The sequence below is a fragment of the Oncorhynchus mykiss genome, chromosome 27 (genome assembly GCF_013265735.2).
Source record: "Oncorhynchus mykiss isolate Arlee chromosome 27, USDA_OmykA_1.1, whole genome shotgun sequence".
Taxonomy (NCBI): Eukaryota; Metazoa; Chordata; class Actinopteri; order Salmoniformes; family Salmonidae; genus Oncorhynchus; species Oncorhynchus mykiss.
This window is the reverse complement of record NC_048591.1, coordinates 37,318,143-37,337,422: the sequence shown is the minus strand read 5'-3', so window position 1 is coordinate 37,337,422 and position 19,280 is coordinate 37,318,143. Positions and strand designations below refer to the sequence as shown.

The following is a 19,280-nucleotide window of genomic DNA, read 5'->3' as shown; positions in this document are numbered from 1 at the left end:
TCTCCCCCTCCTCTGTACTTCCTGGTCAATCTCCTCCTCTGTTAGTACTCCTCTCTGCTGGAGGTGACTACCCCCTCCTCTCCCCCTCCTCTGTACCTCCTGGTCAATCTCTTCCTCTGTCAGTACTCCTCTCTGCTGCAGGTGTCTACCCCCTCCTCTCCCCCTCATGGTCAATCTCCTCCTCTGTCAGTACTCCTCTCTGCTGCAGGTGTCTACCCCCTCCTCTCCCCCTCATGGTCAATCTCCTCCTCTGTCAGTACTCCTCTCTGCTGGAGGTGACTACCCCCTCCTCTCCCCCTCCTCTGTACCTCCTGGTCAATCTCCTCCTCCGTTAGTACTCCTCTCTGCTGGAGGTGTCTACCCCCTCCTCTCCCCCTCCTCTGTACCTCCTGGTCAATCTCCTCCTCTGTCAGTACTCCTCTCTGCTAGAGGTGTCTACCCCCTCCTCTCCCCCTCCTCTGTACCTCCTGGTCAATCTCCTCCTCTGTTAGTACTCCTCTCTGCTGGAGGTGTCTACCCCCTCCTCTCCCCCTCCTCTGTACCTCCTGGTCAATCTCCTCCTCTGTCAGTACTCCTCTCTGCTGGAGGTGACTACCCCCTCCTCTCCCCCTCCTCTGTACCTCCTGGTCAATCTCCTCCTCTGTTAGTACTCCTCTCTGCTGCAGGTGTCTACCCCCTCCTCTCCCCCCCATGGTCAATCTCCTCCTCTGTCAGTACTCCTCTCTGCTGGAGGTGTCTACCCCCTCCTCTCCCCCTCATGGTCAATCTCCTCCTCTGTCAGTACTCCTCTCTGCTAGAGGTGTCTACCCCCTCCTCTCCCCCTCCTCTGTACCTCCTGGTCAATCTCCTCCTCTGTCAGTACTCCTCTCTGCTGGAGGTGACTACCCCCTCCTCTCCCCCTCCTCTGTACTTCCTGGTCAATCTCCTCCTCTGTTAGTACTCCTCTCTGCTGGAGGTGACTACCCCCTCCTCTCCCCCTCCTCTGTACCTCCTGGTCAATCTCTTCCTCTGTCAGTACTCCTCTCTGCTGCAGGTGTCTACCCCCTCCTCTCCCCCTCATGGTCAATCTCCTCCTCTGTCAGTACTCCTCTCTGCTAGAGGTGTCTACCCCCTCCTCTCCCCCTCCTCTGTACCTCCTGGTCAATCTCCTCCTCTGTCAGTACTCCTCTCTGCTGGAGGTGACTACCCTCTCCTCTCCCCCTCCTCTGTACCTCCTGGTCAATCTCCTCCTCTGTTAGTACTCCTCTCTGCTGGAGGTGACTACCCCCTCCTCTCCCCCTCCTCTGTACCTCCTGGTCAATCTCCTCCTCTGTTAGTACTCCTCTCTGCTGGAGGTGACTACCCCCTCCTCTCCCCCTCCTCTGTACCTCCTGGTCAATCTCCTCCTCTGTCAGTACTCCTCTCTGCTAGAGGTGTCTACCCCCTCCTCTGTACCTACTGGTCAATCTCCTCCTCTGTCAGTACTCCTCTCTGCTGGAGGTGACTACCCTCTCCTCTCCCCCTCCTCTCCACCTCCTGGTCAATCTCCTCCTCTGTCAGTACTCCTCTCTGCTGCAGGTGTCTACCCCCTCCTCTCCCCCCCATGGTCAATCTCCTCCTCTGTCAGTACTCCTCTCTGCTGGAGGTGTCTACCCCCTCCTCTCCCCCTCTCTGCTGGAGGTGTCTACCCCCTCCTCTCCCCCTCATGGTCAATCTCCTCCTCTGTCAGTACTCCTCTCTGCTAGAGGTGTCTACCCCCTCCTCTCCCCCTCCTCTGTACCTCCTGGTCAATCTCCTCCTCTGTCAGTACTCCTCTCTGCTGGAGGTGACTACCCCCTCCTCTCCCCCTCCTCTGTACTTCCTGGTCAATCTCCTCCTCTGTTAGTACTCCTCTCTGCTGGAGGTGACTACCCCCTCCTCTCCCCCTCCTCTGTACCTCCTGGTCAATCTCTTCCTCTGTCAGTACTCCTCTCTGCTGCAGGTGTCTACCCCCTCCTCTCCCCCTCATGGTCAATCTCCTCCTCTGTCAGTACTCCTCTCTGCTAGAGGTGTCTACCCCCTCCTCTCCCCCTCCTCTGTACCTCCTGGTCAATCTCCTCCTCTGTCAGTACTCCTCTCTGCTGGAGGTGACTACCCCCTCCTCTCCCCCTCCTCTGTACCTCCTGGTCAATCTCCTCCTCTGTCAGTACTCCTCTCTGCTGGAGGTGACTACCCCCTCCTCTCCCCCTCCTCTGTACCTCCTGGTCAATCTCCTCCTCTGTCAGAACTCCTCTCTGCTGGAGGTGTCTACCCCCTCCTCTCCCCCTCCTCTGTACCTCCTGGTCAATCTCCTCCTCTGTTAGTACTCCTCTCTGCTGGAGGTGTCTACCCCCTCCTCTCCCCCTCATGGTCAATCTTCTCCTCTGTCAGTACTCCTCTCTGCTGCAGGTGTCTACCCCCTCCTCTCCCCCTCCTCTGTACCTCCTGGTCAATCTCCTCCTCTGTCAGTACTCCTCTCTGCTGGAGGTGACTACCCCCTCCTCTCCCCCTCCTCTGTACCTCCTGGTCAATCTCCTCCTCTGTCAGTACTCCTCTCTGCTGGAGGTGACTACCCCCTCCTCTCCCCCTCCTCTGTACCTCCTGGTCAATCTCCTCCTCTGTCAGTACTCCTCTCTGCTGGAGGTGTCTACACCCTCCTCTCCCCCTCCTCTGTACCTCCTGGTCAATCTCCTCCTCTGTCAGTACTCCTCTCTGCTGGAGGTGACTACCCCCTCCTCTCCCCCTCCTCTGTACCTCCTGGTCAATCTCCTCCTCTGTCAGTACTCCTCTCTGCTGGAGGTGTCTACCCCCTCCTCTCCCCCTCCTCTGTACCTCCTGGTCAATCTCCTCCTCTGTTAGTACTCCTCTCTGCTGGAGGTGTCTACCCCCTCCTCTCCCCCTCATGGTCAATCTTCTCCTCTGTCAGTACTCCTCTCTGCTGCAGGTGTCTACCCCCTCCTCTCCCCCTCATGGTCAATCTTCTCCTCTGTCAGTACTCCTCTCTGCTGCAGGTGTCTACCCCCTCCTCTCCACCTCCTGGTCAATCTCCTCCTCTGTCAGTACTCCTCTCTGCTGCAGGTGTCTACCCCCTCCTCTCCCCCTCATGGTCAATCTCCTCCTCTGTTAGTACTCCTCTCTGCTGCAGGTGTCTACCCCCTCCTCTCCCCCTCCTCTGTACCTCCTGGTCAATCTCCTCCTCTGTCAGTACTCCTCTCTGCTGCAGGTGTCTACCCCCTCCTCTGTACCTCCTGGTCAATCTCCTCCTCTGTCAGTACTCCTCTCTGCTGGAGGTGACTACCCCCTCCTCTCCCCCTCCTCTGTACCTCCTGGTCAATCTCTTCCTCTGTCAGTACTCCTCTCTGCTGCAGGTGTCTACCCCCTCCTCTCCCCCTCATGGTCAATCTCCTCCTCTGTCAGTACTCCTCTCTGCTAGAGGTGTCTACCCCCTCCTCTCCCCCTCCTCTGTACCTCCTGGTCAATCTCCTCCTCTGTCAGTACTCCTCTCTGCTGGAGGTGACTACCCCCTCCTCTCCCCCTCCTCTGTACCTCCTGGTCAATCTCCTCCTCTGTCAGTACTCCTCTCTGCTGGAGGTGACTACCCCCTCCTCTCCCCCTCCTCTGTACCTCCTGGTCAATCTCCTCCTCTGTCAGAACTCCTCTCTGCTGGAGGTGTCTACCCCCTCCTCTCCCCCTCCTCTGTACCTCCTGGTCAATCTCCTCCTCTGTTAGTACTCCTCTCTGCTGGAGGTGTCTACCCCCTCCTCTCCCCCTCATGGTCAATCTTCTCCTCTGTCAGTACTCCTCTCTGCTGCAGGTGTCTACCCCCTCCTCTCCCCCTCCTCTGTACCTCCTGGTCAATCTCCTCCTCTGTCAGTACTCCTCTCTGCTGGAGGTGACTACCCCCTCCTCTCCCCCTCCTCTGTACCTCCTGGTCAATCTCCTCCTCTGTCAGTACTCCTCTCTGCTGGAGGTGACTACCCCCTCCTCTCCCCCTCCTCTGTACCTCCTGGTCAATCTCCTCCTCTGTCAGTACTCCTCTCTGCTGGAGGTGTCTACCCCCTCCTCTCCCCCTCCTCTGTACCTCCTGGTCAATCTCCTCCTCTGTCAGTACTCCTCTCTGCTGGAGGTGACTACCCCCTCCTCTCCCCCTCCTCTGTACCTCCTGGTCAATCTCCTCCTCTGTCAGTACTCCTCTCTGCTGGAGGTGTCTACCCCCTCCTCTCCACCTCCTGGTCAATCTCCTCCTCTGTTAGTACTCCTCTCTGCTGGAGGTGTCTACCCCCTCCTCTCCCCCTCATGGTCAATCTTCTCCTCTGTCAGTACTCCTCTCTGCTGCAGGTGTCTACCCCCTCCTCTCCCCCTCATGGTCAATCTTCTCCTCTGTCAGTACTCCTCTCTGCTGCAGGTGTCTACCCCCTCCTCTCCACCTCCTGGTCAATCTCCTCCTCTGTCAGTACTCCTCTCTGCTGCAGGTGTCTACCCCCTCCTCTCCCCCTCATGGTCAATCTCCTCCTCTGTTAGTACTCCTCTCTGCTGCAGGTGTCTACCCCCTCCTCTCCCCCTCCTCTGTACCTCCTGGTCAATCTCCTCCTCTGTCAGTACTCCTCTCTGCTGCAGGTGTCTACCCCCTCCTCTCCACCTCCTGGTCAATCTCCTCCTCTGTCAGTACTCCTCTCTGCTGCAGGTGTCTACCCCCTCCTCTCCCCCTCATGGTCAATCTTCTCCTCTGTCAGTACTCCTCTCTGCTGCAGGTGTCTACCCCCTCCTCTCCCCCTCATGGTCAATCTTCTCCTCTGTCAGTACTCCTCTCTGCTGCAGGTGTCTACCCCCTCCTCTCCACCTCCTGGTCAATCTCCTCCTCTGTCAGTACTCCTCTCTGCTGCAGGTGTCTACCCCCTCCTCTCCCCCTCCTCTGTACCTCCTGGTCAATCTCCTCCTCTGTCAGTACTCCTCTCTGCTGCAGGTGTCTACCCCCTCCTCTCCACCTCCTGGTCAATCTCCTCCTCTGTCAGTACTCCTCTCTGCTGCAGGTGTCTACCCCCTCCTCTCCCCCTCCTCTGTACCTCCTGGTCAATCTCCTCCTCTGTCAGTACTCCTCTCTGCTGCAGGTGTCTACCCCCTCCTCTCCACCTCCTGGTCAATCTCCTCCTCTGTCAGTACTCCTCTCTGCTGCAGGTGTCTACCCCCTCCTCTCCCCCTCATGGTCAATCTTCTCCTCTGTCAGTACTCCTCTCTGCTGCAGGTGTCTACCCCCTCCTCTCCCCCTCATGGTCAATCTCCTCCTCTGTCAGTACTCCTCTCTGCTGCAGGTGTCTACCCCCTCCTCTCCCCCCCATGGTCAATCTCCTCCTCTGTCAGTACTCCTCTCTGCTGGAGGTGTCTACCCCCTCCTCTCCCCCTCATGGTCAATCTCCTCCTCTGTCAGTACTCCTCTCTGCTAGAGGTGTCTACCCCCTCCTCTCCCCCTCCTCTGTACCTCCTGGTCAATCTCCTCCTCTGTCAGTACTCCTCTCTGCTGGAGGTGACTACCCCCTCCTCTCCCCCTCCTCTGTACTTCCTGGTCAATCTCCTCCTCTGTTAGTACTCCTCTCTGCTGGAGGTGACTACCCCCTCCTCTCCCCCTCCTCTGTACCTCCTGGTCAATCTCTTCCTCTGTCAGTACTCCTCTCTGCTGCAGGTGTCTACCCCCTCCTCTCCCCCTCATGGTCAATCTCCTCCTCTGTCAGTACTCCTCTCTGCTGCAGGTGTCTACCCCCTCCTCTCCCCCTCATGGTCAATCTCCTCCTCTGTCAGTACTCCTCTCTGCTAGAGGTGTCTACCCCCTCCTCTGTACCTCCTGGTCAATCTCCTCCTCTGTCAGTACTCCTCTCTGCTGGAGGTGACTACCCCCTCCTCTCCCCCTCCTCTGTACCTCCTGGTCAATCTCCTCCTCTGTTAGTACTCCTCTCTGCTGGAGGTGACTACCCCCTCCTCTCCCCCTCATGGTCAACCTCCTCCTCTGTCAGTACTCCTCTCTGCTAGAGGTGTCTACCCCCTCCTCTCCCCCTCCTCTGTACCTCCTGGTCAATCTCCTCCTCTGTCAGTACTCCTCTCTGCTAGAGGTGTCTACCCCCTCCTCTTCCCCTCCTCTGTACCTCCTGGTCAATCTCCTCCTCTGTTAGTACTCCTCTCTGCTGGAGGTGTCTACCCCCTCCTCTCCCCCTCCTCTGTACCTCCTGGTCAATCTCCTCCTCTGTCAGTACTCCTCTCTGCTGGAGGTGTCTACCCCCTCCTCTCCCCCTCCTCTGTACCTCCTGGTCAATCTCCTCCTCTGTTAGTACTCCTCTCTGCTGGAGGTGTCTACCCCCTCCTCTCCCCCTCCTCTGTACCTCCTGGTCAATCTCCTCCTCTGTCAGTACTCCTCTCTGCTGGAGGTGTCTACCCCCTCCTCTCCCCCTCCTCTGTACCTCCTGGTCAATCTCCTCCTCTGTTAGTACTCCTCTCTGCTGGAGGTGTCTACCCCCTCCTCTCCCCCTCCTCTGTACCTCCTGGTCAATCTCCTCCTCTGTCAGTACTCCTCTCTGCTGCAGGTGTCTACCCCCTCCTCTCCCCCTCCTCTGTACCTCCTGGTCAATCTCCTCCTCTGTCAGTACTCCTCTCTGCTGCAGGTGTCTACCCCCTCCTCTCCCCCTCCTCTGTACCTCCTGGTCAATCTCCTCCTCTGTCAGTACTCCTCTCTGCTGCAGGTGTCTATCCCCTCCTCTCCACCTCCTGGTCAATCTCCTCCTCTGTCAGTACTCCTCTCTGCTGCAGGTGTCTACCCCCTCCTCTCCCCCCCATGGTCAATCTCCTCCTCTGTCAGTACTCCTCTCTGCTGGAGGTGTCTAACCCCTCCTCTCCACCTCCTGGTCAATCTCCTCCTCTGTCAGTACTCCTCTCTGCTGGAGGTGTCTACCCCCTCCTCTCCCCCTCATGGTCAATCTCCTCCTCTGTCAGTACTCCTCTCTGCTAGAGGTGTCTACCCCCTCCTCTCCCCCTCCTCTGTACCTCCTGGTCAATCTCCTCCTCTGTCAGTACTCCTCTCTGCTGGAGGTGACTACCCCCTCCTCTCCCCCTCCTCTGTACTTCCTGGTCAATCTCCTCCTCTGTTAGTACTCCTCTCTGCTGGAGGTGACTACCCCCTCCTCTCCCCCTCCTCTGTACCTCCTGGTCAATCTCTTCCTCTGTCAGTACTCCTCTCTGCTGCATGTGTCTACCCCCTCCTCTCCCCCTCATGGTCAATCTCCTCCTCTGTCAGTACTCCTCTCTGCTAGAGGTGTCTACCCCCTCCTCTCCCCCTCCTCTGTACCTCCTGGTCAATCTCCTCCTCTGTCAGTACTCCTCTCTGCTGGAGGTGACTACCCCCTCCTCTCCCCCTCCTCTGTACCTCCTGGTCAATCTCCTCCTCTGTTAGTACTCCTCTCTGCTGGAGGTGACTACCCCCTCCTCTCCCCCTCATGGTCAACCTCCTCCTCTGTCAGTACTCCTCTCTGCTAGAGGTGTCTACCCCCTCCTCTCCCCCTCCTCTGTACCTCCTGGTCAATCTCCTCCTCTGTCAGTACTCCTCTCTGCTAGAGGTGTCTACCCCCTCCTCTTCCCCTCCTCTGTACCTCCTGGTCAATCTCCTCCTCTGTTAGTACTCCTCTCTGCTGGAGGTGTCTACCCCCTCCTCTCCCCCTCCTCTGTACCTCCTGGTCAATCTCCTCCTCTGTCAGTACTCCTCTCTGCTGGAGGTGTCTACCCCCTCCTCTCCCCCTCCTCTGTACCTCCTGGTCAATCTCCTCCTCTGTTAGTACTCCTCTCTGCTGGAGGTGTCTACCCCCTCCTCTGTACCTCCTGGTCAATCTCCTCCTCTGTCAGTACTCCTCTCTGCTGGAGGTGTCTACCCCCTCCTCTCCCCCTCCTCTGTACCTCCTGGTCAATCTCCTCCTCTGTTAGTACTCCTCTCTGCTGGAGGTGTCTACCCCCTCCTCTCCCCCTCCTCTGTACCTCCTGGTCAATCTCCTCCTCTGTCAGTACTCCTCTCTGCTGCAGGTGTCTCTGGGTTTTCTCCAGCTGGTATCTGATCAGTTCCTCGATGGCATCCTTCTCCTCCTTGTCCACATACTCCTGCACTGCCTTCCCCATGCCCTGCTCCGTCAGCAGGGAGAGCTGCACCGTCTACACACACAGTCATGTTAACACACACCCACAGTCATGTTAACACACATCCACACACACAGTCATGTTAACACACATCCACACACACAGTCATGTTAACACACATCCACACACACAGTCATGTTAACACACATCCACACACACAGTCATGTTAACACACATCCACACACACAGTCATGTTAACACACATCCACACACACAGTCATGTTAACACACACACACACACAGTCATGTTAACACACATCCACACACACAGTCATGTTAACACACACCCACAGTCATGTTAACACACACCCACAGTCATGTTAACACACACCCACAGTCATGTTAACACACACACCCACAGTCATGTTAACACACACCCACAGTCATGTTAACACACACCCACAGTCATGTTAACACACACACACAGTCATGTTAACACACACCCACAGTCATGTTAACACACACCCACAGTCATGTTAACACACACACACACAGTCATGTTAACACACATCCACACACACAGTCATGTTAACACACATCCACACACACAGTCATGTTAACACACACACAAAGTCATGTTAACACACACCCACAGTTATGTTAACACACACCCACAGTCATGTTAACACACACCCACAGTCATGTTAACACACACCCACACACACAGTCATGTTAACACACACCCACACACACAGTCATGTTAACACACATCCACACACACAGTCATGTTAACACACACCCACAGTCATGTTAACACACACCCACAGTCATGTTAACACACACCCACAGTCATGTTAACACACACACACACAGTCATGTTAACACACACACACAGTCATGTTAACACACACACAGTCATGTTAACACACACCCACAGTCATGTTAACACACACACACAGTCATGTTAACACACACACACAGTCATGTTAACACACACACAGTCATGTTGACACACACCCACAGTCATGTTAACACACAGTCATGTTAACACACACACACAGTCATGTTAACACACACACACACAGTCATGTTAACACACACACACACAGTCATGTTAACACACACACAGTCATGTTAACACACACACAGTCATGTTAACACACACCCAGTCATGTTAACACACACACAGTCATGTTAACACACACACAGTCATGTTAACACACACACACAGTCATGTTAACACACACACACAGTCATGTTAACACACATCCACACACACAGTCATGTTAACACACACCCACACCCACAGTCATGTTAACACACACCCAGTCATGTTAACACACACACACAGTCATGTTAACACACATCCACACAGTTATGTTAACACACACCCACAGTCATGTTAACACACACCCACAGTCATGTTAACACACACCCACAGTCATGTTAACACACACCCACAGTCATGTTAACACACACCCACAGTCATGTTAACACACACCCACAGTCATGTTAACACACACACACAGTCATGTTAACACACACCCACAGTCATGTTAACACACACCCACAGTCATGTTAACACACACACCCAGTCATGTTAACACACAGTCATGTTAACACACACACACACAGTCATTAACACACATCCATGTTAACACACACACACAGTCATGTTAACACACATCCACACACACAGTCATATTAACACACATCGTCATGTTAACACACAGTCAAGGTATGGAGAAGTGTGTGTGTACCTTTTCTGCTGTCAGGAAGTACTCTTTAATGAGATCCTCCACCCTCAGACCCTCAGTTGAGGAGTGACTCAGGAGCTGCCCAAAGTCAACACCCTCTTCGCCTACACTTACACAGCAAAAACAGACAGACAGGAGAGTGATCTGAACATCAGAAAAAGTAGGCTTGTCAAATGTTATGATTATGGTGTGTGTGTGTGTGTGTTACCTTTAACTTTGGCCTTGTACTCCTTCTGTCTGATGAAGTGAACAACGTCTTTGGGGTTTGCAACCTGCTCTACAAACTTCTGACTGAAACGAGTGGCATTGAAGGCCTCAAAACCACCACTGTAGTCCACCTTGAGAGAGAGAGAGACAAATATTAAACTGTGACAAATACTCAAATTGTACCTTGAGAAATACCCTTGATTCTGTTGCAGTGTTCAACAGAATAACGTGTATTATAATCTGGGTGGTTTGAGCGCTGAATGGCTAACAGCCGTGGTATATCAGACCGTATACCACGGGTATGACAAAACATTTATTTTAACTGCTCTAATTACATTGGTAACCAGGTAACCAGTTTATAATAGCAATAAGGCACCTCAGGGGTTTGTGGTATATGGTCAATATACCACGACTAAGGGCTGTATCCAGGGACTTGTGCATAAGAACAACCCTTAGCCGTGGTATATTGACCATATACCACACCCCCTCGGGCCTTATTGCTCAAGTATAAAATGTTACTTGTGTCTCACTCACTCTCAGGCGTATGAGGGGTTTCTCAGGGGTAAGGGGGTTTCCTAGTCGATCTCGCTCTGCTTCCTCAATCATCGCTTCCACCTGGGAACGGACACACACAGAGTCAGGGAGAGCTAGAGAGGGACAGACAGCCAGGCAGAGAAAGAGCGAGCGAGAGAGGGACAGACAGCTAGGCAGAGAAAGAGCGAGAGAGGGACAGACAGCCAGGCAGAGAAAGAGCGCGGGACAGACAGCCAGGCAGAGAAAGAGCGAGAGAGGGAACAGACAGCCAGGCAGAGAAAGAGCGAGCGAGAGAGGGACAGACAGCCAGGCAGAGAAAGAGCGAGAGGGACAGACAGCCAGGCAGAGAAAGAGCGAGAGAGGGACAGACAGCCAGGCAGAGAAAGAGCGAGCGAGAGAGGGACAGACAGCCAGGCAGAGAAAGAGCGAGCGAGAGAGGGACAGACAGCCAGGCAGAGAAAGAGCGAGCGAGAGAGGGACAGACAGCCAGGCAGAGAAAGAGCGAGCGAGAGAGGGACAGACAGCCAGGCAGAGAAAGAGCGAGCGAGAGAGGGACAGACAGCCAGGCAGAGAAAGAGCGAGAGGGACAGACAGCCAGGCAGAGAAAGAGCGAGAGGGACAGACAGCCAGGCAGAGAAAGAGCGAGCGAGAGAGGGACAGACAGCCAGGCAGAGAAAGAGCGAGCAAGAGAGGGACAGACAGCCAGGCAGAGAAAGAGCGAGCAAGAGAGGGACAGACAGCCAGGCAGAGAAAGAGCGAGAGAGGGACAGACAGCCAGGCAGAGAAAGAGCGAGCGAGAGAGGGACAGACAGCCAGGCAGAGAAAGAGCGAGCGAGAGAGGGACAGACAGCCAGGCAGAGAAAGAGCGAGCAAGAGAGGGACAGACAGCCAGGCAGAGAAAGAGCGAGAGAGGGACAGACAGCCAGGCAGAGAAAGAGCAAGCAAGAGAGGGACAGACAGCCAGGCAGAGAAAGAGCGAGCAAGAGAGGGACAGACAGCCAGGCAGAGAAAGCGAGAGGGACAGACAGCCAGGCAGAGAAAGAGCGAGCGAGAGAGGGACAGACAGCCAGGCAGAGAAAGAGCGAGCAAGAGAGGGACAGACAGCCAGGCAGAGAAAGAGCGAGAGAGGGACAGACAGCCAGGCAGAGAAAGAGCGAGAGAGGGACAGACAGCCAGGCAGAGAAAGAGCGAGCGAGAGAGGGACAGACAGCCAGGCAGAGAAAGAGCGAGCGAGAGAGGGACAGACAGCCAGGCAGAGAAAGAGCGAGTGAGAGAGGGACAGACAGCCAGGCAGAGAAAGAGCGAGCAAGAGAGGGACAGACAGCCAGGCAGAGAAAGAGCGAGCGAGAGAGGGACAGACAGCCAGGCAGAGAAAGCGAGAGAGGGACAGACAGCCAGGCAGAGAAAGAGCGAGCGAGAGAGGGACAGACAGCCAGGCAGAGAAAGAGCGAGCGAGAGAGGGACTGACAGCCAGGCAGAGAAAGAGCGAGCGAGAGAGGGACTGACAGCCAGGTAGAGAAAGCGAGAGAGGGACAGACAGCCAGGCAGAGAAAGAGCGATCGAGAGAGGGACAGACAGCCAGGCAGAGAAAGCGAGAGAGGGACAGACAGCCAGGCAGAGAAAGCGAGAGAGGGACAGACAGCCAGGCAGAGAAAGAGCGATCGAGAGAGGGACAGACAGCCAGGCAGAGAAAGCGAGAGAGGGACAGACAGCCAGGCAGAGAAAGAGAGAGCGAGAGAGAAAGAGCACCTTGTGCTCACCTTCTCCTGGCAGAAGGCCTCTACCCTCTGGTTGACCTTGGGCATGTCAGGGTTGAAGAGGTCAGGGTGCTCTGAGAGGACCAGGTCCTGGATGAAGAACTGACGCACCGTGTGCAGCGGGATCTTCTGAAGGTTCATCTTACGCCCCTTCACCCTCAGCAGACCTATGTGCCTGCACACACACACACACGCAGGCAATGACACACACGGACACAGGAACACACACAAGGGCATACAAATATGCAGACAAACACACACAGCGAGTGCTGTTTGAGCGTATACAAAAGAGTGTGTTTCTGTGTCTGTGTGTGTTGGCGTACTTCTTGACGGCCTCTCCGGGGGACAGTGATGTGGCAACAGAGCTACCAGGCTGGGTGACATAGAACAGCCGCTGTTCGTTCCTTCTGGGGTTTATCAGACACTCATGTTCATGACCCCACACCACCAGGTCCAGAAAGTCATCCAGAAACTGCTCTGGGATGTAGTTGGTGGCCCCATGCTTACTCCTGCAACACACACACACACCTCAGAGATGTGGCTTTTGTAAAACACACACATTCAGTACCACACACACACACTTAGCATATACACACCTGTTCTACTGGACAGTATAAACACACACACCTGTTCTGGTGGACAGTATAACACACACACACACACAACTGTTCTGGTAGACAGTATAAACACACACACCTGTTCTACTGGACAGTATAAACACACACACCTGTTCTGGTGGACAGTATAAACACACACACCTGTTCTGGTGGACAGTATAAACACACACACCTGTTTTACTGGACAGTATAAACACACACACCTGTTCTACTGGACAGTATAAACACACACACCTGTTCTACTGGACAGTATAAACACACACACCTGTTCTGGTGGACAGTATAAACACACACACCTGTTCTACTGGACAGTATAAACACACACACCTGTTCTACTGGACAGTATAAACACACACACCTGTTCTGGTAGACAGTATAAACACACACACCTGTTCTACTGGACAGTATAAACACACACACCTGTTCTGGTGGACAGTTTAAACACACACACCTGTTCTGGTGGACAGTATAAACACACACACCTGTTCTGGTGGACAGTATAAACACACACCTGTTCTACTGGACAGTATAAACACACACACCTGTTCTACTGGACAGTATAAACACACACACCTGTTCTACTGGACAGTATAAACACACACACCTGTTCTGGTGGACAGTATAAACACACACACCTGTTCTACTGGACAGTATAAACACACACACCTGTTCTGGTGGACAGTATAAACACACACACCTGTTCTGGTAGACAGTATAAACACACACACCTGTTCTACTGGACAGTATAAACACACACACCTGTTCTACTGGACAGTATAAACACACACACCTGTTCTACTGGACAGTATAAACACACACACCTGTTCTACTGGACAGTATAAAACACACACACCTGTTCTACTGGACAGTATAAAACACACACACCTGTTCTGGTGGACAGTATAAACACACACACCTGTTCTACTGGACAGTATAAACACACACACCTGTTCTACTGGACAGTATAAACACACACACCTGTTCTGGTGGACAGTATAAACACACACACCTGTTCTGGTGGACAGTATAAACACACACACCTGTTCTGGTGGACAGTATAAACACACACACCTGTTCTGGTGGACAGTATAAACACACACACCTGTTCTGGTGGACAGTATAAACACACACACACCTGTTCTGGTGGACAGTATAAACACACACACCTGTTCTGGTGGACAGTATAAACACACACACCTGTTCTGGTGGACAGTATAAACACACACACCTGTTCTGGTGGACAGTATAAACACACACACCTGTTCTACTGGACAGTATAAACACACACACCTGTTCTGGTGGACAGTATAAACACACACACCTGTTCTGGTGGACAGTATAAACACACACACCTGTTCTGGTAGACAGTATAAACACACACACCTGTTCTACTGGACAGTATAAACACACACACCTGTTCTACTGGACAGTATAAACACACACACCTGTTCTACTGAACAGTATAAACACACACACCTGTTCTGGTGGACAGTATAAACACACACACCTGTTCTACTGGACAGTTTAAACACACACACCTGTTCTGGTAGACAGTATAAACACACACACCTGTTCTGGTAGACAGTATAAACACACACACCTGTTCTGGTGGACAGTATAAACACACACACCTGTTCTACTGAACAGTATAAACACACACACCTGTTCTACTGAACAGTATAAACACACACACCTGTTCTGGTGGACAGTATAAACACACACACCTGTTCTGGTGGACAGTATAAACACACACACCTGTTCTACTGGACAGTATAAACACACACACCTGTTCTACTGAACAGTATAAACACACACACCTGTTCTGGTGGACAGTATAAACACACACACCTGTTCTGGTGGACAGTATAAACACACACACCTGTTCTACTGGACAGTATAAACACACAGACCTGTTCTACTGAACAGTATAAACACACACACCTGTTCTACTGGACAGTTTAAACACACACACCTGTTCTGGTGGACAGTATAAACACACACACCTGTTCTGGTAGACAGTATAAACACACACACCTGTTCTGGTAGACAGTATAAACACACACACCTGTTCTACTGGACAGTATAAACACACACACCTGTTCTACTGGACAGTATAAACACACACACCTGTTCTACTGGACAGTATAAACACACACACCTGTTCTACTGGACAGTATAAACACACACACCTGTTCTACTGGACAGTATAAACACACACACCTGTTCTACTGGACAGTATAAACACACACACCTGTTCTACTGGACAGTATAAACACACACACCTGTTCTACTGGACAGTATAAACACACACACCTGTTCTACTGGACAGTATAAACACACACACCTGTTCTACTGGACAGTATAAACACACACACCTGTTCTACTGGACAGTATAAACACACACACCTGTTCTACTGGACAGTATAAACACACACACCTGTTCTACTGGACAGTATAAACACACACACCTGTTCTACTGGACAGTATAAACACACACACCTGTTCTACTGAACAGTATAAACACACACACCTGTTCTACTGGACAGTATAAACACACACACCTGTTCTGGTGGACAGTATAAACACACACACCTGTTCTACTGGACAGTATAAACACACACACCTGTTCTGGTGGACAGTATAAACACACACACCTGTTCTGGTAGACAGTATAAACACACACACCTGTTCTACTGGACAGTATAAACACACACACCTGTTCTACTGGACAGTATAAACACACACACCTGTTCTGGTAGACAGTATAAACACACACACCTGTTCTACTGAACAGTATAAACACACACACCTGTTCTGGTGGACAGTATAAACACACACACACCTGTTCTGGTGGACAGTATAAACACACACACCTGTTCTACTGGACAGTATAAACACACACACCTGTTCTGGTGGACAGTATAAACACACACACCTGTTCTGGTGGATGGTGAAGAGGTTGAACCATTGGTCCTGGTCTTCTTTGGGGCGGAGCATGGTCACCTGGTTGTTAACAAACATCCTGTAGAGGCGCTCATCAGGAATAGAGCCGATGCCGTACAGGGCTAGCTTAGTGCTGCCTTTCTGCAGGAGGACGGGACTAATCTCTATCCTCTCTACTGATTGGCTGCGGCCAAAATGATTGACAAGTCCGGCAGAGCTCAGGAGATCCAACGCACACAGACCATCCGCCTGGATTGGAGACGAGAGAGATAAGAGTTACACATAGAGATACAGACATATACGCATGTGGTTCAAGATGGATGACTGAAACCTTGGCAACGGAGCTTACCCCTGTAGGATCGTCATGGTTACCGTGCACACTGAACACGGGGATGGAGATGTTCAGGTTCTCATCCTGGTAGTTCACCCAAGGAAACCTGAGAACACACAGAGAAAAATTTGATACACATACTGTACTTTACCTTTACACATACTGTACTTTACCTTTACACATACTGTACTTTACCTTTACACATACTGTACTTTACCTTTACACATACTGTACTTTACCTTTACACATACTGTACTTTACACATACTGTACTTTACCTTTACACATACTGTACTTTACCTTTACACATACTGTACTTTACCTTTACACATACTGTACTTTACCTTTACACATACTGTACTTTACCTTTACACATACTGTACTTTACCTTTACACATACTGTACTTTACCTTTACACATACTGTACTTTACACATACTGTACTTTACCTTTACACATACTGTACTTTACCTTTACACATACTGTACTTTACATACAACCCACGGTTGGGAAGCTTTAATAATACGTGGATATTTTATCTGGTAAGTTCAACTAGAATATTATTCAACGTTTGTGACAGGTGATGTATAGGTTTTCAGCAATTTAAAAAAAGTGTGAGGATGCTGTCCAAGCAAGGGCTAGCGTCGCCACCTCGGGGCTAACGTCGCCACCTCGGGGCTAGCGTCGCCACCTCGGGGCTAACGTCGCCACCTCGGGGCTAGCGTCGCCACCTCGGGGCTAACGTCGCCACCTCGGGGCTAACGTCGCCACCTCGGGGCTAACGTCGCCACCTCGGGGCTAACGTCGCCACCTCGGGGCTAACGTCGCCACCTCGGGGCTAGCGTCGCCACCTCGGGGCTAACGTCGCCACCTCGGGGCTAACGTCGCCACCTCGGGGCTAGCGTCGCCACCTCGGGGCTAGCGTCGCCACCTCGGGGCTAACGTCGCCACCTCGGGGCTAACGTCGCCACCTCTGGGCTAGCGTCGCCACCTCGGGGCTAACGTCGCCACCTCGGGGCTAGCGTCGCCACCTCAGGGCTAACGTCGCCACCTCGGGGCTAACACACAGACTGACTTGCTGTTGCTGAAGTTGACAGCCTGGTCACTGAGGACATCGAAGAGGATAGGAGTGTCTCCCATGCAGTACTTCCTCAGCAGAGAGATGCAGGAGTGAAGACAGCGTCTGGAAGGCTTGTTCTCATGGAACAGATCACCTCCCAACAGGATGAAGTCAACCTGCGGACAGAGACAGAGGTGAGTGTGTGGGAGAGAGAAATTACATTATACTGTGTGTGTGTACACACACACACACACACACACACACACACACACACTTGGTTCTGTTTGGCACACTTCAGGATCTCGTCGAAGGTGTTGAACGTGTCGTTGCCACGGACAGCATCTTTCTCCAGGTAACCAAGGTGAATATCCGTGGCGATCAGGATCTTGAAGGTGTCCTCGTCGTCCCTGGCAACAGAAGAACAATCAGAACCCCAGAGTCTCCAGATGCCCTGAGTGACAACTACACCACGAGGAGACAGATTATTCTGATGTTACATACAGGGTGTTCTCTGATGTCATGTTGAATGGAAACAGGTCCAGAGCAGAGAACCCTTCAGCAGCAGAGGTAGTGAGAGGGAGTGATGTCAACACCTGTATCAATACAGTTAACAAGTCTCCGGAGATGTCACCTACAGACAGACAGAGTGAGAAAGAAAAGTCTGGTTGCCGCCTTAATTTATAGCCTGTAATTGGAGCACAGAGTTTTCCCTGGTCAGGTCATACTGTTTGCCACAACATTGTGAGCCAATGCAAATCTCCCATAGCTATGATTCTGAGGTTGAGCCAGCTCGGCTAACTGTAGGAAAGACTCCTGGATCCAATATGACAAATGACTGAATACACGGATTAAGTTGAATTTTCCCCGGCCTTGACGCTGATCTAACGACTAAGGTAACGCTACAGTTTTGCATTTCCCCCTAAGCAGTTAGGTAAGGTTAGGATTTCCGGAGGTTAATGCATAACGTTACATATTAACTAAGAGCACCAATGAAGGCTCAAACAACGCATTAAAAGCACATTTTAGCTAACGTTAGCGCGCTAACTAACTCTAGCTGGTATAAAGCGGCTAGTAAAATTGTCTAATCGTAGAAATGACTGTGCATTAGATGATACCACAACTGGCATATCTGACCCCAATGTGAATATCATGTTATCAAGTACTAGCTAATTCCATTATACACGGAGATATCTACTCTTCACAAACCACGCACCTCTCCTACTCCCCGCGCTCGATTATTGTGTACATGTGAACAACTCCCCTTACGGAAGTTAGCACAGGAAACGTCGTTTCCGAGAGGCAAATGTAGTTTTCTTTACATGAAGCCTCCGCATGTAGCCATACTATGTCTGACGAAGAAAAACAGCAAATCCCAAAAGACGACAATAAACTCCATGAAGCGGCGTTAGATGCGCTCGATTTGTAGTGCGCCGGCGTGAGCAGTGTAGGACATGTTCAATTTTAGGCCTAAATCGGCTATATCGGCTTTTATAGCGGCATAGAGGTTTTATTTTAGAGACATGAGAGATTAAGAACAAATGGGAGAATAGGATAGAATGATGTCAGACTTCACCCAGTCCCAGAAAAGTAGGAATATACTCTCTACTCGCTAGAGGGCAGTGAGAGCACAGTGAGAGCGCAGTATGCAGTGGTGGAAAGGTCTTAGGTAAAAACACTTTGAAGTTCTACGTAAGTCGTTTTTTTGGGGTATCTGTACCTTACTATTTATATTTTTGACTACTTTTACTTCTATTTCACTACATTCCTTAAGAAAATATTGTATTTTTTACTCCATACATTTTACTCCAGATACCCAAAAGTACTCGTTACATTTTGAATCCTGAGCAGGACAGGAAAATGGTCCAATTCACACTTATCAACAGAACATTCCTAGTCATCTACTGCCTCTGATCTGGAGGACTCACTAAACACACATCCTTTTAAATGATGTTTGAATGTTGGAGTGGCCCCTGGCT

General features: G+C 51.7%; 1 protein-coding gene across 1 annotated transcript in view; it reads right to left on the bottom strand.

Moving 5' to 3' along the window:
- Nucleotides 1-18,707, bottom strand: part of mre11a (MRE11 homolog A, double strand break repair nuclease) — a 38,891-nt gene extending 20,184 nt beyond the window's left edge. The window contains exons 1-12 of the mRNA XM_036965198.1: nucleotides 18,518-18,707; nucleotides 17,806-17,935; nucleotides 17,579-17,711; nucleotides 17,320-17,480; nucleotides 16,265-16,352; nucleotides 15,908-16,164; nucleotides 12,679-12,864; nucleotides 12,359-12,530; nucleotides 10,599-10,679; nucleotides 10,066-10,195; nucleotides 9,861-9,961; nucleotides 8,005-8,175 (exon numbers count right to left, since the gene is read on the bottom strand). Of these exons, the coding sequence (XP_036821093.1) occupies nucleotides 8,005-8,175; nucleotides 9,861-9,961; nucleotides 10,066-10,195; nucleotides 10,599-10,679; nucleotides 12,359-12,530; nucleotides 12,679-12,864; nucleotides 15,908-16,164; nucleotides 16,265-16,352; nucleotides 17,320-17,480; nucleotides 17,579-17,711; nucleotides 17,806-17,825 (1,500 nt within the window). The 5' untranslated portion in view covers nucleotides 17,826-17,935; nucleotides 18,518-18,707. The remainder of the gene's footprint in view (nucleotides 1-8,004; nucleotides 8,176-9,860; nucleotides 9,962-10,065; nucleotides 10,196-10,598; nucleotides 10,680-12,358; nucleotides 12,531-12,678; nucleotides 12,865-15,907; nucleotides 16,165-16,264; nucleotides 16,353-17,319; nucleotides 17,481-17,578; nucleotides 17,712-17,805; nucleotides 17,936-18,517) is intronic.
- Nucleotides 18,708-19,280: the final 573 nt, after the last annotated feature.